The 25329-nt window shown below is 43.9% G+C and overlaps 2 protein-coding genes across 3 annotated transcripts in view; both read left to right on the top strand.

The window, feature by feature from the left end:
• Nucleotides 1–25329, top strand: part of LOC136625585 (arylsulfatase H-like) — a 381691-nt gene that overhangs the window by 91453 nt on the left and 264909 nt on the right. The window lies entirely within an intron of this gene.
• Nucleotides 1–25329, top strand: part of LOC136625584 (arylsulfatase H-like) — a 111757-nt gene that overhangs the window by 76845 nt on the left and 9583 nt on the right. The window contains exons 2-7 of the mRNA XM_066599902.1: nt 2020–2055; nt 4961–5095; nt 5788–5909; nt 17779–17901; nt 20782–21205; nt 25022–25158. Of these exons, the coding sequence (XP_066455999.1) occupies nt 2033–2055; nt 4961–5095; nt 5788–5909; nt 17779–17901; nt 20782–21205; nt 25022–25158 (964 nt within the window). The 5' untranslated portion in view covers nt 2020–2032. The remainder of the gene's footprint in view (nt 1–2019; nt 2056–4960; nt 5096–5787; nt 5910–17778; nt 17902–20781; nt 21206–25021; nt 25159–25329) is intronic.

The following is a 25329-nucleotide window of genomic DNA, read 5'->3' as shown; positions in this document are numbered from 1 at the left end:
TAAGAGTTGAAACTTTCACCTGAACCAATTTTTATTTTAACTGGGCTGCCTACAGGCCTAGTTACAAATTAAGCCACATTAACCAAAGCGATTAATGGGTTTCACCTGCCCTCTTGGTTGGGCATGGGTAATTTTTCTGAGGTACATTAGTACTGTTGGTACACCAATTTTTTGGGGGCCTTGCCTACAGTGTAATCCAATTAATGTTTTGCCCGCCTGCATTAAAGCTGATGTTACATCAGCTGTGATGGGCAATGCAATGGGATATATTTATGTACCGCCGGTGGCTTCCTGGCACCCACCCATGCTGTTGGTCCACAAGGAGTTGTAACTCCATGTGTACACTTCTAAAGAACCCCAGTCTGACTGAGGCATGCAGTGTGGGCCGAAGCCCACCTGCATTAAACCTGATGTTACATCAGCTGTGATGGGCAATGCAATGGGATATATTTATGTACCGCCGGTGGGTTCCAGGGAGCCACCCATGCTGTCGGTCCACACGGAGTTGTAACTGCATGTGTACACTTCTAAAGAACCCCAGTCTGACTGGGGCATGCAGTGTGGGCCGAAGCCCACCTGCATTTAATCGGCCATTACCTCAGCTGTGATGGGCACTGCAATGGGATACATTTATGTACAGCCGGTGGGTTCCAGGGAGCCACCCATGCTGTGGGTGCACACGGAATTCCCATTGCGGAGTTGTACCTGCCTGTGACTATTTATAAAAAAACGCGGTCTGACTGGGGCATGCAGACACCTTGACAGAATGAATAGTGTGTGGCACATAGGTTCCCCATTGCTATGCCCACGAGTGCAGCTCCTGATGGCGGTGGCACAGGATTATATTTCTCATTGCTTCTGTACAGCACTATGGGCTATCGCCCCGCCCCTTTTAAAGAGGGTCACTGCCTAGCCGTGCCAACCCTCTGCAGTGTGTGCCTGCGGTTCCTCTGGCAGACGCACTTATAAATAGACATGAGGGTGGTGTGACATGAGTGCAGCTGAAGGCTGCGCAGGGACACTTTGGTGTGCGCTGTGGACACTGCGTCGTGCGGGGGGGGGGGGGGTGTCAGCATGTAACCCAGGAGAAGTGGCAGCGGAGTGTCATGCAGGCAGTGATTGTGCTTTGTTGGAGGTAGTGTGGTGCTTAGCTAAGGTATGCATTGCTAATGAGGGCTTTTCAGAAGTAAAAGTTGTTGGGAGGGGGGGGGGGCACTCTTGCCGCTATTGTGGCTTAATAGTGGGACCTGGGAACTTGAGATGCAGCCCAACATGTAGCCCCTCGCCTGCTCTATCCATTGCTGTGCCGTTCCATCACTTTCTTGAATTGCCCCGATTTTCACAAATGGAAACCTTAGCGAGCATCGGCGATATACAAAAATGCTCGAGTCGCCCATTGACTTCAATGGGGTTCGTTACTCGAAACGAACCCTCCAGCACCTCGAAAATTTAGTCCCGAGTAACGAGCACCCGCGCATTTTGGTGCTCGCTCATCTCTAGTGAAGACCTATCCGGAGCATCGGTCATATACAAAAATGCTCGAGTCCCCCATTGACTTCAATGGGGTTCGAGCATCACGAAAAGTTCGACTCGAGCACCCGAGCATTTTGGTGCCCGCTTATCTCTAGTGGTCACAGTAAATATTGATTTGATTCATACTTTCTTAAGTTCATTGACTTAATAGTTTTTTTTGGCCAGTTAACAAAATGCTAACACTTCTACTTTTGAAAACACCCTTACTTTGCAGGACTTTTTCCACACCTGTCTAAACCATTTGCAGGTGTGGAGAGCTCAGTTTTAGCAGCTACTGTAATGCTCTGCTGTACACAATATACTTCTATGCGGATGGAAATGGAGCGCTTTTATCACATTAAAATGCTTAATTTTTAACTGCGTCTTCACATATAACCAGAATTGTAAACGTTTCAGCTCTGTGGAGTTTGACCCCAGATTCATTAGAAATGGTAATTCCAACAGACATATCTGCCTTGAGACACTCATTATCAAATTGTCCTTCAGTTTAGGATGAAGAATGGGATATACACGAAGGCACGGGTAAGTGTTTTTGAGCCAATACATGTTCACCATGTATTGTTTTTGTACAATATCTCTTTGCAAAAACTACAGCTATAATAGCAATGACATGTATAGCAGATGGGATGTCTCATAGCAAAGATACTATTAGACAGATCCTGCTTGACACGATCACCTTCTTAATGACTTGCAAGTGGTGCAAATAGAGATGATAGATAACTGTTCTAGAGTGAAACCAGTGGAGGACAGCAAGCAACAAGATCACTGCAATACCGCCATTCATCTGTCAGTCATATTTTCTAGTGGGGTACATAAAACAGAACAAAAAACACAATGGGGCTTCTGATATTGAAGGCTCCAGAGCTAGTAGCACCATTAACACTTTCTGATCACTTAAAGAACATGCTGTTATTACTGTTGAACTATGTTTGAACCTGAAGGCTGTTTAACCCCTTAAAGGGGTTGTCCCGCAAAACAAAGTGGGGTTATACACTTCTGTATGGCCATATGCACTTTGTAATTTACATCGTGCATTAATTATGAGCCATACAGAAGTTATTCACTTACCTGTTCCGTTGCTAGCGTCCCCGTCTCCATGGTGCCGTCTAATCTTCAGCGTCTAATCGCTCGATTAGACGCGCTTGCGCAGTCCGGTCTTCTCCCTTCTGAATGGGGCCGCTCGTGCCAGAGAGCGGCTCCTTGTAGCTCCGCCCCGTCACGTGTGCCGATTCCAGCCAATCAGGAGGCTGGAATCGGCAATGGACCGCACAGAAGACCTGCGGTCCACCGAGGGTGAAGATCCCGGCGGCCATCTTCACAAGGTATGTAAGAAGTCACCGGAGCGCGCCGAACGGGGGGGCTATTGAAAAAAAACAAAAAACGTTTCGGCGAGGGACAACCCCTTTAATGACATGGCCTATTTTTGCGTTGAATACCAAGCAATTTTTGGTATTTTTCCATCTCCATTTTTCAAAAGCCATAACTTTTTTATTTTTCCGTCGACGCGGCCTTATAAGGGCTTATTTTTTGTGAGATGAGCTGTAGTTTTTATTGGTACCATTTTGGGGAATGTCCGCCTTTTTTAATCACTTTTATTGCATTTTTTGGGAGGCAAAATGCAAAAGGCAAAAATTAGCATTTTGCCCCTGTTTTTTTAGCGTTTTTTGTTACGCTTTTTGCCGTACAAAATAAAAAGCTTGTTCAACTTTTTGTATACGTCATTACGGACGCATCAATACCCAATATGTGGGGTTATCATATTTTTTTTTTTTATGCTAATATTAGAAAAAGCATAAAAAAAGGGTTTTTGTTTTTTTTTTACATTTTTCTTTTTTTTATACTATTTGAGTCCCTCTGAGGGACTTGCAGCACTGTGCCTCTGATCACTATCATAAGGCATGGCAGAGCTGCTGCTCTGCCATGCCTTATCGCTTATACAGCGATCATAGGCATAGACAATACAGGACGCCAGTGCCTGGCGTCCTGTTGCCATGGTGACAGGCCGGGCTCTCGCGATGACATCGTGAGTGCCGGCCGGAGACAGAGGGAGTGCGGTCCCTCTGTGAACTCTTTCCCTGCTGCGATCTACTTAGATCGTGGCAGGGAAGGGGTTAACAGCGGGGGGCGAATCTCCGATGTCCCCCCGCTGTTGCAGCGAGACGCCGGCTGTGACTGACAGCCGGCTCCCGCTGCGGGATAGCGCAGGATCATATGTGATCTCGCGCTATCCCCAGGACGTACTGGTACGTCCTGTTGCGGGAAGTACCAGGCTCCCAGGATGTACCGGTACGTCCTGGGGCGGGAAGGGGTTAAACCTCTAAGGACTACACACAGTAAATTTTTGGCTCTGGGTCCCGGGCTTTAATCCTGGATGATATTAAAAATACAGCATGGGATAAAAACTCCTGCAATACAACAGAAGCAGGTCGTGTCCTCAGATGTTAGTCACAGCGAAGGACCTGGAGGAGAAGGTAGATGTGCTTTTAACTATTTCTACCTTCTCTTTTACAGGCTACATAGTGCTCAATGAGCACTATGTAGTGAAGAGAGGAAGTAGAAGCGTTACTTCTGCTATTTGACCTGGCATTCACGCAACCGCCGGGTGCCCCCTGCCACTTTAGAACTGCAGGATCCTAGGAGACCCAGATCAGCTCTGTTAATGACTACAGGGAAATGTTTTGTCCTGTAACTGGGGTTCCTATGGATACTGCTCCTATCAATGCCCCATCTACAGTGAAAAAGTATGGAATAGAAAAAAAATGAGATAATCTAAATGACTCCCAGAGGTTTTATATGTCGTCATGGGAGACATAGCTGTTAAAAAAAACTGTAAAAAAAAATAAGTTAAAAAAATTACAGAATGAAATAAAAATGTATATACAAAAAGGAAAATGACCCACAGCTGACGCCAACCAAAACAGTCACCATATGCGCTCCGTAATCTGAGATTATATAAATTATATATTAAAACTTCCAAATCAGAAATGAATCAATTTCTGTATTTTTTTAGTTTAAATGTACAAATTCTGAAAACAAACAACTATACATTTAAAATAATAGTTTTTTTTCACCATTTTACTCCTAATAAAACTAAAAACCTGGAAAAGTCACTGAAAAAAAATATTAACTATCCCTATATGTCATGGAAAAATAAAGCTGCAAAAATAATGCTGGTAGCTGAAGGAAAAAAGAATAGGGCATTAAAACCACAACATAGGTAAAATCCCTAAAAAGTGTCTGGTACTTTAGGATCGAAACACCCTGGTCCTTAAGGGGTTAAACTGGATCTAGGAACAGAACTATGGACTATATGGATAAAAATGATCTTCTGTGAGCATCTGGAACTTGTACTAACATGATCTCTGCCATGTACATGTTATGTAATTCCATGTATTCATGTGATTTTTTTTTTTTTTGTCTGTTTTAGGATTTTTCTGATTATCTTACATTTAGCCGGTGACGCACTTATAAGGGCATCAAACCCTAAACCCAACTTTGTGTTAATACTTGCTGATGATATTGGCATTGGAGATATTGGATGCTATGGAAATACCACAATAAGGTACATTTACACGCTTAAAATAATTTAAGCCCTATTAGTGTGATTTGTGTGACCTTTTTAAAGAGATGGTAAATAAGTACATAATGTTTCTAATGAAGTGTTGTGAACTGGTGACAAACTGTATACTATCCATAATAATGCCTTGCCTAGCTACTTGAAGTAAATGTTTCATCTTTCTTGATCATTTTTCTGAGCTGTGGTTTCCGTATACTAAGTAAGCCCCACCTCTGCCCCCACTGGAGGGAGCTGTAGAGTAGACTGCATACATTAAAATCAGCAGTAAAATAGTATGGAGTGATATTTCAGCCCATCCTAGTAGTGGCTACAAGCAGCCATAATAGAATTATTTCATAATGTCTACACAATTATTTGGAGCTTTGTTGAAGGGAAATTGGGCCTTAACTGAAATTAATATATTACGAAATTAGTCAGCAGAGAATATTGGACCTAAACATTACATGATAAAAGGTGGAGAGGTGCAGAAAAGTAAATTGATTCTATAGGATCGTATGCAGAATCTTGTTTTATGATGATTTTGTTACTGTATAAGGTACTATAGAAATGGTTTGCAACTTTATAGGAACAAGTACTGAACTTGGAAATATTTTTTATATAAGTGAGGAAGATTCTTTTTACAAAGAGATCAATTATATAATAACCAAAATATAAAAAATCTATATTTTCTTCTAAAGGACACCTAATATTGACCAACTTGCAAATGATGGAGTTAAATTAACCCAACACATTGCAGCTGCACCATTATGTACACCAAGCAGAGCTGCTTTTATGACAGGACGGTACGCTCTTAGGTCTGGTAAGTAAATATCATCTACTCTACAATTATCCTTATATGTGATAATGACAGTAAAAAAAACTGTGAGATACCCTTCATGATAACATTCAACTTTTTGAAAAGGAAAGGAAACCTGAACTTGTCGTTATCTCTTTTGGGTACATCATTTGAGTTCAGATAATGCTGTAAATATGGTTTGTGTTTTTCTACAGCACTGCAGATAATGCCACATATTGAGCCCTGTGACTTCTGACATATTTAGTCTTGGGGTGGGTTCACACGAGCGTGTTTTTGTGCGTACTTAGGTGCGTACATACGTCCGCACCTAGGTACGAGCAAAAACACACGTGAACACAGCTGCATGCTTGTTGGCAATGGAGCCGCCGGCTCTGCCGGCCCCCTGCATTCTTTTTCAGGTAAGGGCTTTACATATAAGCCCTTCCCTGAAAAAGAAACATTTTAGTCTAAAAAACAAAAAACTTACCCCTCCGCCGCTGCTGTGACCCCTGCGGGCATGAAGAACACATCTGCCGCATGCGGCAGATGTTTCCCTCACCCTCGCTAGTTAAAAGAATTTCCTGCTGCTACATATGCCACATCTGTGGCAGATGCAGCAGAGGAATTCTTCAATTCTCAACCGCAGCTGTCACACGACAGCTGCGGTAGAGAATCCTGCTGCTGGCATCCCTGTCAATGGCTTTTCAGGAAGGGCTTCATAAACCCTTCCCTGAAAAGCCATTTAAAAGTTGTGTACAAAAAATAAAAAAATCAATACTCACCTGCCTTCAGCTTCCGGGGCTCAGCCGCGACTTCTGCCGCTGTCCCTGGCTCTGTAGTTCTGAGCTATCAGCAGCCGGGTATTTAAAATTCCCATCTTCTGGTAGCTCTGATTGTGATTGGCTGAAGCACTTCAGTAAATCACAATCAGAGCTACCAGCAGGCGGGGATTTTAAATATCCGCCTTCTGATAGCTCAGAACAATATATAAAAACATTACTCACCTGCCAGGGCTCAGCCGCGGCTTCTGCCGCTGTCCCCGGCTCTGTAGTTCTGAACTATCAGCAGCCGGGGATTTAAAATCCCCGCCTGCTGGTAGCTCTGATTTGTGATTGGCTGAGCACTTAAGCCAATCACAATCAGAGCTACCAGCAAGTGGGGATTTTAAATCCACGGCTGCTGATAGCTCAGCAGCGCTACAGAGCCGGGGACAACGGTAGAAGTCGCCGCTGAGCCCCGGCTGCCGTCAATGACTTTTCAGGGAAGGGCTTTGTAAGCCCTTCCCTGAAAAGCCTGTTAAGAATAGTGTAAAAAAATATAAAAATACCCACCTGCCTTCAGCTGCCGGGGCACAGCCGCGGCTTCTGCAGCTGTCCCCGGCTCTGTGGCTCTGTAGTTCTGAACTATCAGCAGTCGGGGATTTAAAATCCCTGACTGCTGGTAGCTCTGATTGTGATTGGCTAAAGCACTTCAGCCAATCACAATCAGAGCTACCAGCAGCTCAAAACTACAGAGCTAGGGACAGCTGCAGAAGTCGCAGCAGAGCCCTGGCAGGTTAGTATATGTGTGTATATGTAATGTAATATATATAATTTATTTTTTTTACACTATTTTTAACAGGCTTTTCAGGAAAGGGCTTATGAAGCCATTGACGGCTGTCGGGGCTCAGCAGCGACTTCTGGCGCTGTGCCCGACTCTGTAGCCCTGCTGAGCTATGAGCAGCCGGGGATTTAAAATCCCCGCCTGCTGGTAGCTCTGATTGTGATTGGCTTGGCTATCAGCAGGCAGGGATTTTAAATCCCAGCATGCTGATATCTGAGAAATATATAGAGCCTGGGACAGCGGCAGAAGCCGCGGCTGAGCCCCGGCAGCTGAAGGGAGGTGAGGTATGCTTTTTTTTTTTTTTTTTTTTGACACTTTTTTTGGGATTTTCAGGGAAGGGCTTATGTTTAAAGCCCTTCTCTGAAATCCAATGATGGGGATGGCGGCAGCAGGATTCTCTACCGCAGCTGTCATGTGTGACAGCTGCGGTTGGGAATTGAAGAATTCCTCTGCGGCGGATGTAGCAGCAGGGAATTCTTTTAACTAGTGGGGGTGAAGGAAACATCTGCCGCATGCTGCAGATGCGTTCTTCATGTCCACGGGGGTCACGGCAGCGGCGGAGAGGTAAGTATTTATTTATTTTTTGGTTCTTACACTAAAATGTTTCTTTTTCAGGGAAGGGCTTATATGTAAAGCCCTTTCCTGAATACCTGTATACCAACAATTACTCAACTGTTAGGCCTCATGTCCATGGGGAAAAGAAGAATTAAAATCCGCAGCGGATCACCCGCATGCGGATCCGCGCCCCAAAGGAATGCATTGACCACCCGCGGGTAGATAAATACCCGTGGATGGTCAATAAAAGTGAATTAAAAAATTTCTGGAGCATGAAAAAATGGACATGCTCCATTTAGGTGCGGGTCTCCCACGGGGACGGCTCCCGCAGGCTTCTATTGAAGCCTATGGAAGCTATCCGGATCCGCAGGAGACCTGCGCTTGAATTAAACTCACCTGCTCTGGGCGATGCAGATTTTTCTTCCTTCGCGGCAGGATCTTCTTTCTTCGGCCCGGCGGATGTGCCCGGAGCATACACGCAGCCGGCAGGCCGAGCACATCCGCCGGGCCGAAGAAAGAAGATCCGGCCGTGAAAAAGGGAAGACCTGCACGGTCCGCAGCAGGTGAGTTTATTCTTATTTTAATGCCTCTTGTCTGCGGGGCAGGAGGGATCTGCTATGGATTATCCATGGAGAATCCGTAGCGGGCCTGATTCCCCCCCCCCCCCCCCCCCCCATGGACATGAGGCCTTAGAGGTCCGAGCAGGTACACAAGTAAACTAAACTAGATGCTTTTCCCTGTAGTGCCCCCTAGTGGCACAAATGCATATTTCTCCTGTTTGAGAACCGCATTGACAAGTACAATGTTACTTGAATTCTGTTCCAGGATTTGCTTATTTACATGTTACATAGTTTGACTACCATGTCTTAGACATATTATTTATCATTCGAAAAGAACATTCTACAGACTTTTTTAAATCTAATTTTTCAGAAAAAAATGGGTTTGGAAAAAATCGGAGAAAGACCTGTTTTTTCCCAATTTTTCCTTTTTTTTTTTTTTTCCAGGCCTTTCCATCTCTATTCAGTGCTGCAAATGAACATTAACTACACTGAAGTACTTAGATTCATAGTGAGAACAATCATGTTCTACAACTGATGGTTGGGCAACAGGGGGTCATAACTCAGCTCTGCAGATCTCCCGGCAGACCTTATACATCCATTTATTTGCATGAACTTACAAATGTTCCCTATCTAATGCTACAATGTATGGCTAGAAGTGACTTACTCTGGTGATAACAGGTGACTGCTGGTGAATAAAGAAACAACCTAATTTAATCTATATAGAGACCGTCTGGCAGTAACTTGTCCTTAAAGGAAACCTGTCACATCCACACAGTACCATAAACTAAGCTGTGATGTTGTTCAGAAGGTTTACAGGGAACCTGGGGATGTATTTTCTGTACTCACCCTCTGTCCTAATCCTGCACTGTTCCCCAGTGTCATAGTACATAAATTATTAACCACTAAGACTTGGTCAGCTCTCCAGGATCATTTTAGATACAGCTAACAGCCATAGGTGCTACACACAGAGACATGGTGAGGTCAAAAGTGCTTCACATTTAATGTGACAAGGGAATCACTTTAATGGCCTTCCTTATTAGTAAATAACATACTGTTTTTTTTCCTCACAGAATGTGGGAATTCTAGAAAACATTTGAAATTCACATATTATGTAATTCACATCTACAAGGTTTAATTGGCATTGTGGTCAAAGGGCCAAGAATATAAATAATAAGTTAATTAGAAATTTCAGACAGGAATTTGCCAAAGGCAGGCAAACTTGGTGTACCCAAATCATCTTTCAGGCAAATCCAACAAAACATCAGACATGTACATGTGTTTTTCAGGATTTATGCTCTTATATCATTAGCAAACTTGCATAGCAAAAATAATTGTTATGTATTTTATGAATTTTCCACGAAAATACGCTATTCTCAGGGTTATCCGTCAAGTGTATTCTTATCTATGCTTGGGATGTTTACTAGAGATGAGCGAGCGTACTCGGAAAAGCACTACTCGCTCGAGTAATGTGCTTTATCCGAGTATCGCTGTGCTCGGGTCTGAAGATTTGGGTGCGGCTGACAGGTGAGTCGCAGCGGGGAGCAGAGGAGAGCGGGCAGGAGAGAGGGAGAGAAAGATCTTACCTCCGTTCCTCCCCGCTCTCCCCTGCAGCTCCCCGCTCCGTGCCGGCACCCGAATCTTCAGGGACGAGCACAGCGATACTCGGATAAAGCAAATTACTCGAGCGAGTAGTGCTTTTCCGAGTACGCTCGCTCATCTCTAATGTTTACCAATTGTATGTTATTAATTAAAAGTTGATCACATGAGTCCAGGAAAGCATCCAAGTAGAAGCTCATTAGCAACTTGTGGGAATTCTAGAAGCCAGAGCTCCACAAGGTCACTTAAAACAATTCTTCACCAGTAGTCTCAACATACAATATTTTTAAGATTACACTATTGATCAAAATGACAAACAGTTACAAAACATAAGTATTGATAGAATTAAGAAACAAATAAGTGACACTAGTCAAGTCTGCGTGTGGCACGAAAATCTGACTCTTCGGATTGCAATGCACCATATACTTCTCTGGGAGAGTGTGAACACAGCAATCTGAAGAGTCAGATTTTCATGGCTTGCACAAACCTAACTAGGGAACAGTGTGGGTGAGGAAATTGGGTGAATAAAAAAATACATTCCCCAGCTACCCGTCACCTCCTTGAACAGCACTATAATGTAGTTCATGGTGCTGTTTAGAGGTGATTGGTTCCTGTTAGAATAGCTTTTGAAACTTTGTTCCTCTTGATAAATGGTATAGTATCTGTCAGCTTCTTGTCACTTTCTCCCTTTCAAAATAAACTACCACGTGTCCCGGAATTGTGACAGCAGTGGCCTCACATACATGCCAACACTCTATTCACTTGAATCAAAACTGCTAGAGATGTTTGAGTTCCATTGCTTTGCAATCTCCAGCAGTCCCATTCACTTCAGTTCCTATTGGAGGAGCACTTGTGCAGTCACTGCTGTCAAAATTCACAAACATGCCAGTGGTATTCTCTCTAAATTGGTGAGGATTAGAGATGAGCGAGCACCAAAATGCTCAGGTGCTCGTTACTCAAGACGACATTTTCGCGTTTGAAATTTTTGAAGTCAATGGGCGACTCGAGCATTTTTGTATTTCGCTGATGCTCGCTAAGGTTTCCATTTGTGAAAATCGAGGCAAATCAAGAAAGTGATGGGAACGACACAGCAACGCATAGGGCAGGCGAGGGGCTATATGTTGGGCTGCATCTCAAGTTCCCAGGTCCCACTATTAAACCACAATAGCGGCAAGAGTGCCCCCCCCCCCCCCCCCCGTCCCAACAATTTTTACTTCTGAAAAACCCTCATTAGCAATGCATACCTTAGCTAAGCACCACACTACCTCCAACAAAGCACAATCACTGCCTGCATGACACTCCGCTGACACTTCTCCTGGGTTACATGCTGCCCAACCCCCCACCCCCTCCCCCGCACGACCCAGTGTCGACAGCGCACACCAAAGTGTCCCTGCGTAGCCTTCAGCTGCCCTCATGCCACACCACCCTCATGTCTATTTATAAGTCCGTCTGCCATGAAGAGGAACTGCAGGCACACACTGCAGAGGGTTGGCACGGCTAGGCAGCGACCCTCTTTAAAAGGGGCTGGGCGATAGCCCACAATGCTGTACAGAAGCAATGAGAAATCCAATCCTGTGCCACCTCCATCAGGAGCTGCACACGTGGGCATAGCAATGGGGAACCTATGTGCCACACACTATTCATTCTGTCAAGGTGTCTGCATGCCCCAGTCAGACTGGGGTTTTTTTTATAAATAGTCACAGGCAGGTACAACTCCGCAATGGGAATTCCGTGTGCACCCACAGCATGGGTGGCTCCCTAGAACCAACCGGCTGTACATAAATGTATCCCATTGCAGTGCCCTGAACAGCAGAGCTAACGTCAGATTAAATGCAGGTGGGCTTCAGCCCACACTGCATGCCCCAGTCATACTGGGGTTCTTTAGAAGTAGAAACAGGCAGGTACAACTCCCTATTGTGAAGTCCGTGTGGACCGACAGCATGGGTGGCTCCCTGGAACCCACCGGCGGTACATAAATATATCCCATTGCATTGCCCTGGACAGCAAAGCTAATGTCAGGTTTAATGCAGGTGGGCTTCGGCCCACACTGCATGCCCCAGTCAGACTGGGGTTCTTTAGAAGCGGACACATGCAGTTACAACTGCGTGTGGACCGACAGCATGGGTGGGTCCCAGGAAGCCACAGGCGGTACATAAATATATCCCTCTGCAGTGCCCAACACAGCTGAGGTAATGTCAAGTTTAATGTAGGTGGGCTAAAAATGACTAGGATTACACTGTAGGCGAGGGCCCAAAAAATTGGTGTACCAACAGTAGTAATGTACCTCAGAAAAATTGCCCATGCCCAACCAAGAGGGCAGGTGAAACCCATTAATCGCTTTGGTTAATGTGGCTTAATTTGTAACTAGGCCTGGAGCCAGCCCAGTTAAAATAAAAATTGGTTCAGGTGCAAGTTTCAACGCTTTAATGAGCATTGAAACGTATAAACATTGTTTACAAGAGTTATATGACTGAGCCTTGTGGGCCTAAGAAAAATTGCCCGTTCGGCGTGATTACGTGGGGTTTCAGGCGGAGGAGGAGGAGGATGAATATAATACACAGATTGATGAAGCTAAAAGGTCCCCGTTTTTGATGGTGGTGATAGAGAACGATGCTTCCATCCGCGGGTGCAGCCTACGTATTGTTTAGGTATCGCTGCTGTCCGCTGGTGGAGAAGAGAAGTCTGGGGAAATCCAGGATTTGCTCATCTTTATGAGTGTAAGCCTGTCGGCACTGTCAGTTGACAGGCGGGTACGCTTATCTGTGATTCCCCCAGCAGCACTAAACACCCTCTCTGACAAGACGCTAGCCGCAGGACAAGCAAGCACCTCCAGGGCATACAGCGCGAGTTCAGGCCACGTGTCCAGCTTCGACACCCAGTAGTTGTAGGGGGCAGAGGCGTCACGGAGGACGGTTGTGCGATCGGCTACATACCCGAAGAGGAAAGGGGTTCGAGAGTGATGCTATACCACAGGACCCTGGTGGACAAACTGATGGTAAAATTCCCATCCGACAACGCTAGTGGCAGAAGGCGCAGTTCCGAGGGCCAGGTAGCAGGGGAGGCGCGGAGATCAGGCAGCATGTACAGCGCAGGCAGGGGAACACTCTCCAAGGCCTTTGCCAGCTTTATGGCTCCCCAGCAAGACTGTCACCGCTCCCCAGTCAAGGCTGAGTTGGCGGGAGCACTGTAAAAGGATGGTGAGGGAGTACGTAGCCGATCGCACGACCGTCCTCCGTGACGCCTCTGCCCCCTACAACTACTGGGTGTCGAAGCTGGACACGTGGCCTGAACTCGCGCTGTATGCCCTGGAGGTGCTTGCTTGTCCTGCGGCTAGCATCTTGTCAGAGAGGGTGTTTAGTGTGGCTGGGGCAATCATCACGGATAAGCGTAGCCACCTGTCAACCGACAGTGCCGACAGGCTTACACTCATAAAGATGAACAAATCCTGGATTTCCCCAGACTTCTCTTCTCCACCAGCGGACAGCAGCGATACCTAAACAATATGTAGGCTGCACCCGCGGATGGAAGCATCGTTCTCTATCACCATCAAAAACGGGGACCTTTTAGCTTCATCAATCTGTGTATTATATTCATCCTCCTCCTCCTGCTCCTCCTCCTGAAACCTCACGTAATCACGCCGAACGGGCAATTTTTCTTAGGCCCACAAGGCTCAGTCATATAACTCTTGTAAACAATGTTTATACGTTTCAATGCTCATTAAAGCGTTGAAACTTGCACCTGAACCAATTTTTATTTTAACTGGGCTGGCTCCAGGTCTAGTTACAAATTAAGCCACATTAACCAAAGCGATTAATGGGTTTCACCTGCCCTCTTGGTTGGGCATGGGCAATTTTTCTGAGGTACATTAGTACTGTTGGTACACCAATTTTTTTGGGCCCTCGCCTACAGTGTAATCCTAGTAATTTTTAGCCCACCTGCATTAAACCTGACATTACCTCAGCTGTGCTGGGCACTGCAATGGGATATATTTATGTACCGCCGGTGGGTTCCAGGGAGCCACCCATGCTGTCGGTCCACACGGAGTTGTAACTGCATGTGTCCACTTCTAAAGAACCCCAGTCTGACTGGGGCATGCAGTGTGGGCCGAAGCCCACCTGCATTAAACCTGATGTTAGCTTTGCTGTCCAGGGGACTGCAATGGGATATATTTATGTACCGCCGGTGGCTTCCTGGGACCCACCCATGCTGTGGGTGCACACGGAATTCCCATTGCGGAGTTGTACCTGCCTGTGACTATTTATAAAAAGCCGCGGTCTGACTGGGGCATGCAGACACCTTGACAGAATGAATAGTGTGTGGCACATAGGTTCCCCATTGCTATGCCCACGTGTGCAGCTCCTGATGGAGGTGGCACAGGATTGGATTACTCATTGCTTCTGTACAGCATTATGGGCTATCGCCCCGCCCCTTTTAAAGAGGGTCGCTGCCTAGCCGTGCCAACCCTCTGCAGTGTGTGCCTGCGGTTCCTCCTCATGGCAGACGCACTTATAAATAGACATGAGGGTGGTGTGGCATGAGGGCAGCTGAAGGCTGCGCAGGGACACTTTGGTGTGCGCTGTGGACACTGGGTCCTGCGGGGGGGGGGGGAGGGGGGTTGGGCAGCATGTAACCCAGGAGAAGTGTCAACAGAGTGTCCTGCAGGCAGTGATTGTGCTTTGTTGGAGGTAGTGTGGTGCTTAGCTAAGCTATGCATTGCTAATGAGGGCTTTTCAGAAGTAAAAATTGTTGGGAAGGGGGGCCACTCTTGCCGCTATTGTGGCTTAATAGTGGGACCTGGGAACTTGAGATGCAGCCCAACATGTAGCCCCTCGCCTGCCCTATCCGTTGCTGTGTCGTTCCCATCACTTTCTTGAATTGCCCAGATTTTCACAAATGGAAACCTTAGCGAGCATCGGTGATATACAAAAATGCTCGAGTCGCCCATTGACTTCAATGGGGTTCGTTACTCGAAACGAACCCTCGAGCATCGTGAAATTTTCGTCCCGAGTAACGAGCACCCGAGCATTTTTTTGCTCGCTCATCTCTAGTTATTACATTTTACACCCTTTAGTCACCCTATTTACATACTTACAAGGAAAGATGGCATAAAGGTGTATGTATGTATGTATGTACACTACCGTTCAAAAGTTTGGGGTCACATTGAAATGTCCTTATTTTTGAAGGAAAAGCACTGTACTTTTCAATGAAGATAACTTTAAACTAGTCCTAACTTTAAACAAATGCACTCTATACATTGCTAATGTGGTAAATGACTATTCTAGCTGCAAATGTCTGGTTTTTTGTGCAATATCTACAAAGGTGTATAGAGGCCCATTTCCAGCAACTATCACTCCAGTGTTCTAATGGTACAATGTGTTTGCTCATTGGCTCAGAAGGCTAATTGATGATTAGAAAACCCTTGTGCAATCATGTTCACACATCTGAAAACAGTCTAGCTCGTTACAGAAGCTACAAAACTGACCTTCCTGTGAGCAGATTGAGTTTCTGGAGCATCACATTTGTGGGGTCAATTAAACGCTCAAAATGGCCAGAAAAAGAGAACTTTCATCTGAAACTCGACAGTCTATTCTTGTTCTTAGAAATGAAGGCTATTCCATGCGAGAAATTGCTAAGAAATTGAAGATTTCCTACAACGGTGTGTACTACTCCCTTCAGAGGACAGCACAAACAGGCTCTAACCAGAGTAGAAAAAGAAGTGGGAGGCCGCGTTGCACAACTAAGCAAGAAGATAAGCACATTAGAGTCTCTAGTTTGAGAAACAGATGCCTCACAGGTACCCAACTGGCATCTTCATTAAATAGTACCCGCAAAACACCAGTGTCAACATCTACAGTGAAGAGGCGGCTGCGGGATTTTGGGCTTCAGGGCAGAGTGGCAAAGAAAAAGCCATATCTGAGACTGGCCAATAAAAGAAAAAGATTAAGATGGGCAAAAGAACACAGACATTGGACAGAGGAACACTGGAAAAAAGTGTTGTGGACAGATGAATCCAAGTTTGAGGTGTTTGGATCACAAAGAAGAACGTTTGTGAGACGCAGAACAAATGAAAAGATGCTGGAAGAATGCCTGACGCCATCTGTTAAGCATGCTGGAGGTAATGTGATGGTCTGGGGTTGCTTTGGTGCTGGTAAGGTGGGAGATTTGTACAGGGTAAAACGGATTCTGAATAAGGAAGGCTATCACTCCATTTTACAACGCCATGCCATACCCAGTGGACAGCGCTTGATTGGAACCAATTTCATCCTACAACAGGACAATGACCCTAAACACACCTCCAAATTGTGCAAGAACTATTTACAGCAGAAGCAGGCAGCTGGTATTCTATCGGTAATGGAGTGGCCAGCGCAGTCACCAGATCTGAACCCCATTGAGCTGTTGTGGGAGCAGCTTGACCGTATGGTACGCCAGAAGAGCCCATCCAACCAATCCAACTTGTGGGAGATGCTTCTAGAAGCGTGGGGTGCAATTTCTCAAGCTTACCTCAACAAATTAACAGCTAGAATGTCAAAGGTGTGCAATGCTGTAATTGCTGCAAAAGGAGGATTCTTTGACGAAAGCAAAGTTTGATGTAAAAACAATGTTATTTCAAATACAAATCATTATTTCTAACCTTGTCAATGTCTTGACTCTATTTTCTATTCATTTCACAACGCATGGTGGTGAATAAGTGTGACTTTTCATGGAAAACACAAAATTGTTTGGGTGACCCCAAACTTTTGAACGGTAGTGTATGTTTGTATGTATATATATAATATAGGGGAAAGCCCTCACTCACTGACTCATTGACTGACTGACTCGCCACTAATTCTCTAACTTCCCGATGTCATACAAGCATGAAATTTGGCAGGAGCATTCTTGAGGTCCTAAATAGGAAAAGTAAAGAGGTCACAACTCGAAAATTAAATGCGAAATGCAAAAGTATTGGCGCCACTGTGTAATGTACCAATTCTAATTCTCTAACTTCCTGATGTCGTGCAAACATGAAATTTGGCACAAGCATTCTTTAGGTCCTAAATAGGAAAAGTAAGGGTCACAACTCGATTATTCAATGCTAAAGTTAAAAGTAAGTGCACCCCTATGTAATGTAACTTCTCAGTGTCGTACAAGCGTGACATTTGATGCAAGTAGTCTTTAGGTCCTAAATGAGGAGAGTGGGAGGGGTGGCACATTCTGAAGAGGGACATCAGTACATGCAGCCTGAGGAGAATCTAACGCTCCTATGTGTATACATATTTTATTCCTCGGTTCCTCTAAAATAACCTTGACTTCATAAAATTTTCTGTGCAAACAACACGTAAACACCTTTATCAAATTACTTGGGCAAGGCTGGGTATATCAGCTAGTGAAGTCATATAGTTCGTATAAATAACTGCTTAAATCTTCTATAAAGAGGTCAAGATTTTCTTTTATAATTCTGTGATATTCCTTTTGAAAACATCCAAACTTTCAGTTTCATTCCTTGTATATATTACAATAGACATTTCTGTAGCAATTATGTGCACTTTATATCAGGTGGTTGCTATATTGTACATAAGTTATAATCGGAAATGTTATGTTAGGTATGGACTCATGCGGTGCAGCTCGTGTTATTAATTGGATTGGTTCATCCGGAGGACTTCCCCCTAATGAGACTACATTTGCCTCAATACTGCAGAAACAAGGCTATTTTACTGGAATTATAGGTAATTTTATAGACTGCACTAACTTTATGCATACAGCTAAAACTCTCATTCTATTTGTTCATATTCCTTTGCCCTCGAAAGACCTTTACTAGAGATGAGCGAGCATACTCGTCCGAGCTTGATGCTCGTTCGAGTATTAGGGTGCTCGAGATGCTCGTTACTCGAGACGAGCACCACGCGATACTCGTCTCGATTAAACGAGCACTGACCATTCAATTCAATGGAGTCGGCAATACAGCCGGCTCCATTGAAAGCAATGGGCTGCCGGCGATCTCAGGATGAATTTTTGGGAAGGGTTTAAAAATATAAACCCTTACCTGAAAATCATCCTAAAATGTGTAAAAATAAAAATGTCAGCATAAAGATCGTTCTCCTCTACCGTAGCTATAACAGCTGTGGCAGAGAAGAACGATGTTAGCCCATTGAATTCAATGGAGCCGGCAATACAGCCGGCTCCATCGAAGGCAATGGGCTGCCGGCGAGCGCGGGGTGAATTTTCGGGAAGAGCTTAAAAATATAAGCCCTTACCTGAAAATCATCCTAAAATGTGTAAAAATAAAAAAAAATGTATACTCACCTTTCCGCTGCAGCCGGAGTTCAGCCGCGTCTGGCCGGCAGTTCTCCTGAACTGTTCTCTGTAGTATTCAGCAGCCGGGGATTTATGAATGGGTGAGTGCTGCCTCTGATTGGTGAGGCTGTGACCAATCAGAGGCAGCTCATTCAGCAGGCGGGGATTTTAAATCCCCGGCTGCTGAATACTACAGAGAGCAGTTCAGGAGAACTGCCAGCCAGACGCGGCTGAACTCCGGCTTCAGCGGAAAGGTGAGTATACTTTTTATTTTTTATTTTTACACATTTTAGGATGATTTTTAGGTAAGGGCTTATATTTTTAAGCCCTCCCCGAAAATTCATCCCGCGCTCGCCGGCAGCCCATTGCTTTCAATGGGCTAACATCGTTCTTCTCTGCCACAGCTGATACAGCTGGGGCAGAGGAGAACGATCTTTATGCTGACAGTGCGGGGGGGGGGCACTCTTGCCGCTATTGTGGCTTAATAGTGGGACCTGGGAACTTGAGATGCAGCCCAACATGTAGCCCCTCGCCTGCCCTATCCGTTTCTGTGTCGTTCCCATCACTTTCGTGAATTTCCCAGATTTTCACAAATGAAAACCTTAGCGAGCATCGGCGATATACAAAAATGCTCGAGTCGCCCATTGACTTTAATGGGGTTCGTTACTCGAAACGAACCCTCGAGCATCGCGGGAAGTTCGACTCGAGTAATGAGCACTCGAGCATTTTGGTGCTCGCTCATCTCTAACCTTTACATTTTGCTCTCTCAATAGCCCTGTTTGGCCATGAAGAAATGTCTGCATAATTTTTAGTCTTGTGAAAATTTTCTTAAGGATTGTTTGGGCTCCCAGGACATCATAGATTCCAAAAATTACAGTCTTAAAGCTTATAGTTCAGCATTCTTAAAAATAAAACCATCATAGCTTGTAAATGTATCACCAAGACATGGTTCTAGCCTGGAGGCTTAGTTTTAGCAATGTTGCCTTGCGATCCTGTGTTAGAATCTCACCTGTATTATTAATAATTGGCCCAGAGTGTTGAACAAATTTGTACAGTGCTGCAAAACATATATATGTGCATAAGGCAAATGAAAAACAGAAATCAGAAAAAATTGGTGCCACTCAGAGGTGGTTTTTGAAAAATATTTTTTGTACCCATATACTATCTACAAATATTACATTTTTCATGCTCACCATTAGAACACTTGCAATAGCCTAATATTTTTCTTTCTGCGGCAACTTTACTGTTTAAATGAAATGTCTGCAGAATTTTTAGTTTTGTGAAAATGTTTTTCATTATGTCCTGGGAGCCCAAACCATTACTTGATCCCAAAAATTACAGTCTTAAAGCTCATAGTTCAGAATTCTTAAAAACCATCACAGCTTGTAAATGTATCACCTTACACCTAACACTGGGCTTAGTGTTAACAATGTTGCCTTGTGGTCGGGGGTTTGAAGCTGACCAAGGACACCATTCCAGTTTTCACGCTGACCACTAGAAGTCTTGCAGTAGACTAATATTTGCTGGCTTCTGCAGCTCACTTGTTAACTTTACTGTTTAGATCAAAAGAGGTTGAGTAAAGTCATGTCATCATTAACAGAAGCACTAGATTTACAGACTGCTCTATTATACTACTATAGGTCTACTGTAGATGTGTCAGTATAGCAATACAACACACACAAACAATGCTTTGTAGAAAGCCATTTTTTTCCCTTGTAAGTTCAAATATGACCAAGGGTGATATTTTATGTTCTCTTTTGTATTTATTTTTCTTGCTATTCTTTCTCTGGCAATGAAAGAACAAGTGTGGTTGCTTAGCTGTTAGCCTTGCAGCGCTGGAGTTCTCCGTTCAACTCTGGAAGAAGAGGGTAATGACTATATACAGTTGACCAAAGGTGATGTTGTATTTGATGAGATTTGAACCTAGGACTCCAGCATTGTAAAGTAACAGTGCTAACCACTGAGACACATTCATTGAATAGGCACCACCTTGATAAAACTGTATGTAAGCAGGAAGCTTTTACAGATGTTTTCCATATTTAAGAAAATAAAAACATTCCAAAAAACACTAGCATGAACATAGCCTGTGGAGCCGTAAAATAATACAATGTTCTCGTATTTAATTTTACTAATTATCGTGGCTAAAATAAATGCATGATGCATTTACCTTAAGAAACTCTGTAATGCTGTATTTTTTTTATCCCCACAGACTCTACAAAATCCTTAAATATTGCCTCAATTAAGGCTCTGAAACAAGTTATTTTCTTTTACCTTATACTACGCTTTAACTGCAGTATCTTTTTCATCATTAGGCAAATGGCATCTTGGGATGAATTGTGAATCTCCTAATGACCATTGTCATCATCCTCTTAACCATGGCTTTGATTATTTCTATGGTATGCCGCTTAGCCTCTTCAATGAGTGCCAGCCTGGAGGGTTGCTGGACTTGGATGCCTCTTTTCGAGCACAACTGACACTTCTTACTCAGATTATGGCTTTTGCTGTGATGACGTTAGTGATTGCCAGATACAGTAATATGGTCGCCATCAACTGGAAGATCATTTTCTACAGCGCACTGTTAGTCATTTTATTTTTTATCACATGGTACGTGAAATATGGTTTTATACATCACTGGAGCTGTATAATAATGAGAAATCATGAAATCGTTGAACAGCCAATGAATCTTGAAAGAACGGCATCTCAAATGCTGAGGGAGGTGCTGCACTTCATTGACGGGTATGTTAGTTTGACTTTTAATCTATAACAAAATACCATACATTATTTAGCATGCATGAAGATTTAGATAGAAAACAAAATTGGTTGTGACCTGTGTTTTCAATTAATTTTCCTTATATTACAGTATCTGTTCTCCCTCATGTAGATATAATCTTTTCTACAATATTGACCACATGAAAAAGTTTGTTCAATTTTGTAAAGATAGTCCAATCAAAAACACAAATGTGTGTGCTCCATAGAATTTTATTATCTTGGCAGTAGTGCACTTAAAGGGGACCAGTCACCACCATTTCATGCCTAAAACGGACTTCACTAGCCATCAGGGGATAAAAAAATCAATCACTTCTAATGCCCTTTTTTTCCCTAATGAGTCCATGTAACTTTTGAAGTTACATTTCAAAGTCCTCCTGCTTTGGAGGCAGATCAGCAAAGAAGAGTCATCTGGTCAAGAAGAGTCCCTCTGATTCATGAGCTGCCAAGTTAACCACGCACTATTTACTATGTAATAGTTGATGCAATTAGCTGTCTATCAAGAGAAAGGGGTTGTGGTTAGCTTACCACTTGTTTAGATGACTCTGCTGATTAGAATATGCTGTGGGATAACTTTGAAACCTAATTGTGGAGGTACATGCGCTCATTAGGAAAAGAAAGGCCCTTAGAGGTGATTGATTTTTCATCCCCTGCCGGCCAGTAAAGTCAATTTTAAGGGTTTAATAGTGGTGACTGGTTCCTTTTAAAGGGAGATAGTAATAGCAATCTTCTCATCAGTCATAGATATACAGTACATTACATTAATGAAAGTACATCTCAACTGACCATAAAGATATATTTCAATGATGCTCCTTACATTCCATTTTGTCATCCTTTTCATGAATTGTATTAAACCTGTATTTCATAAGAGCAGGGAAAGATATGACGTTGTTGTTAGCCATTTAGTCGTTCATGACCCTCGGCGACCCCAAAGGCAAGCTCTCTCCATGTTTTTCGGTTTCGCACTGTTTCTTTCAGTTGGTTAATATCCATGCCAGTATCAGCTTTGACAGGATCAGCCATCATGTCCTTAGCGGCTGGGTCATCTTTTGCCACTGATCTGTCTAAGCATTATAGATTTCTCTAGCGACTCTGCTTGCATTAAATGGCCAAAATCCGTGAGTCTGTTCATCTTGTCCTCCAGTGATATATCGGATCCTATATGATTCAGGACTTCTCTTTTTGTTACTCTCACTGTCCGTCCAGAGCATATGTAGCAGCTTTCGCCAGCATCACAGCTCAAACACATCAATCCTCCTCTTATCAGTTTTTTTCACAGTCCAACTTCCACATCCATACATGGCTATGGGGAAAACAATGGTTTGCACTATCCTGCGTTTAGTTGCTATACCGATATCCCTATTTTTCCAGATTTTGTACATGATTAGCATTCCGCTTCGCCCCAATGCTATCCTACATTTTTTTCTCTGGCATAAATTCTCCAGCCTGGTCAACTTTTGGGCCAAGGAAGATGAAGTCTCTCACATATTCTATGACCTTCTTGACGATTTTGATTTGAATTTAGCCATTTTTTTGCAGCTGTCATAATTTTAGTCTTTTAAATTCTGGTAGTTTTAGTCTTACATAGCAGCTGCTTCAGATCTGCTTCTGTTTCTGCAAGCAGAGTTGTGTCATCCGCATAATGGAAATTGTTGATGTTTGTTGGAAACTGTTGGATGCCTTTGCCAATCCCAAACCAATCTGTGCCTCCATACTGTGTTCTCACAGTGGCTTCTTGATTGGTTTAAAATTATTTAATTAGCTTGACTAGATGTGCCGTTTCTGCAGAAAAGTTGGAAATGAGGTTTAACACTGATAAATGTAAAGTTATGCACATAGGCATAGGAAATACATGTCACCACTACAAAGTAAATGGGGAACCATTGGGCAAAACAGACATGGAAAATGACTTGGGGATTTTAGAGAACTGTAACCCTAACGCCTCATGTCCACAGGCAGATCTGATTCCACGTGCGGATTTCTGCAGTGGGAGACCTGCGGAAACCATTTGTGGGAGATCATGGATGTAATGGTTTTTCCGCTCGGATATACGCGGATACAAGCCAACCTCCCTATTTGATTTTAACCTTCAAATCCGCAGTGAATCCACAATTGTATTTGCAGATGCACTGCGGAACTTCCACACCCATTGACTTCTATTGAGCCTGTCTGAATGGAATCCGCACTGAAATGGAGCATGCTGCAATTTGTTTTCTGTACCGAATAGTCCACAAATCAAATCTACATGCTAAAATTGAATTGCGGTTGCCAATGCTTCGCTATCAACACTTTGAATTGTGAATCTTCAGCGTGGGTGACCCGTGTAGATTGTGCAAATCAAATCCGCCCATAGACATTGGGCCTAACTGGAGCAACCAGTGTCATGCAGCTGCTGCCAAGGCAAATGGGGTCATAGGGTACATCAAAACAGGCAGAGGGGCACATGGCAAGAACATTGTTCTTTCTCTTTAGGCCTCATGTCCACGGGCAAAATAGGATTTAAGATCCGCAGCGGATCTCTCGCATGCGGATCCGCATCCCATAGGGATGCATTGACCACCCGCGGGTAGATAAATACCCGCGGATGGTCAATAAAAGGGATTTAAAAAAAAATGGAGCATGAAAAAATCTGGACCATGCTCCATTTTCGTGCGGGTCTCCCGCGGGGACGGCTCCCGCGGGCTTCTATTGAAGCCTATGGAAGCCGTCCGGATCCGCAGGAGACCTAAAATAGGAATTTAAAAGTATTTACCCATCCGGAGCGGACCGGGAAGGTCTTCTATTCCTCACGGCCGGATCTTTCTTGCTTCGGCTCGGCGGATGTGCCTGGCGCATGCGCGCGGCACGTCGACGACGTGCCGCCGGCGTGACGAATTCATCCGCCGGCCGAAAAAGAAGATCCGGCCGTGAGGAACAGCAGACCTTCCCCGCCCGCTACGGATAGGTAAATTCTTTTAAATTCTTATTTTCAGCGCTCATGTCCGCGGGGCAGGAGGGACCCGCTACGGATTCTACATGTAGAATCCGTAGCGGGCCTGATTTTCCCCGTGGACATGAGGCCTTACAAATCACTGGTCAGACCATGTATAGAATATTTTGTACAGTTTTGGGCACAGTACTCAAGAAGGACATATTAGAGCTTGAGCAGGTATAACGCAGACAACTAAAATAATAAATGCAATGGGTGGACTACAATACCCAGAGAGGTTATCAAAATTGAGGTTATTTAGTTTAGAAAAAAGGCATCTGAGGGACGACCTAATAACTATGTATCAATATATCAGGGGACAATACAGAGATCTCTCCCATCATTTATTTATAGCCAGGACTGTGACTGTAACAAGGGGGCATCCTCTATGTTTAGAGGAAAGAAGGTTTCTACACCAACATAGAAGGGGAATCTTCACTGTAAGAGGTTGAGACTATGGAACTCTCTGCCTGAGGACATAGTGATGGTGGTCTCACTAAAAGAGTTCAAGAGGGCCATATTACTAATTACTTCAGTTGGGTCGGTGACCCGGGGATTATTTTGCTTGCCAGATTGGAAATCCAGAAGGAATTTTTTTTTTGTTTAAATGAGGAAAGTTGGCTTCTGCCTCATTGGGATTTTTTTGCTTTCTTCTGGATTAACATTGGATATGGATATATGTCTTTTTCAGCCTTACACACTAAGGTACCAGGTTACTATTTTTATCATGTTGTTTTTTAATGAAAATTGGAGGTTAGAATTTTTTTAAACTTTTTTTCTTTTATTATAGTTTAATTATTTTAATTATTTATTTTAAGACATAAGGACGCCCCTTTTCTGCTCTTCGTCTCTTTTCTCCATGCTCATGTACCACTAAGAACCGCAAAAGCATTTATTGGAAAAAGCGAGCATGGGATTTATGGGGATACTGTGCAAGAAATGGATTTTATGGTTGGTAAGTCATAGATATAGTGGTTTTATGCATATATTTTTGGGGGGCCATATGATGTGTACTAACTCACTGGAAATAGTATTGATGTTTAGCAAAGTGAGTGGAAAGATAAGGATAAGAAAGAACAAGATGGCTAGATACAATCAAGGCCACCACAAAAATGTCAATCATGAA

This window comes from Eleutherodactylus coqui, chromosome 4 (genome assembly GCF_035609145.1).
Source record: "Eleutherodactylus coqui strain aEleCoq1 chromosome 4, aEleCoq1.hap1, whole genome shotgun sequence".
Taxonomy (NCBI): Eukaryota; Metazoa; Chordata; class Amphibia; order Anura; family Eleutherodactylidae; genus Eleutherodactylus; species Eleutherodactylus coqui.
The sequence above is the reverse complement of the archived record's forward strand: the minus strand, read 5'-3'. Positions and strand labels throughout refer to the sequence as shown.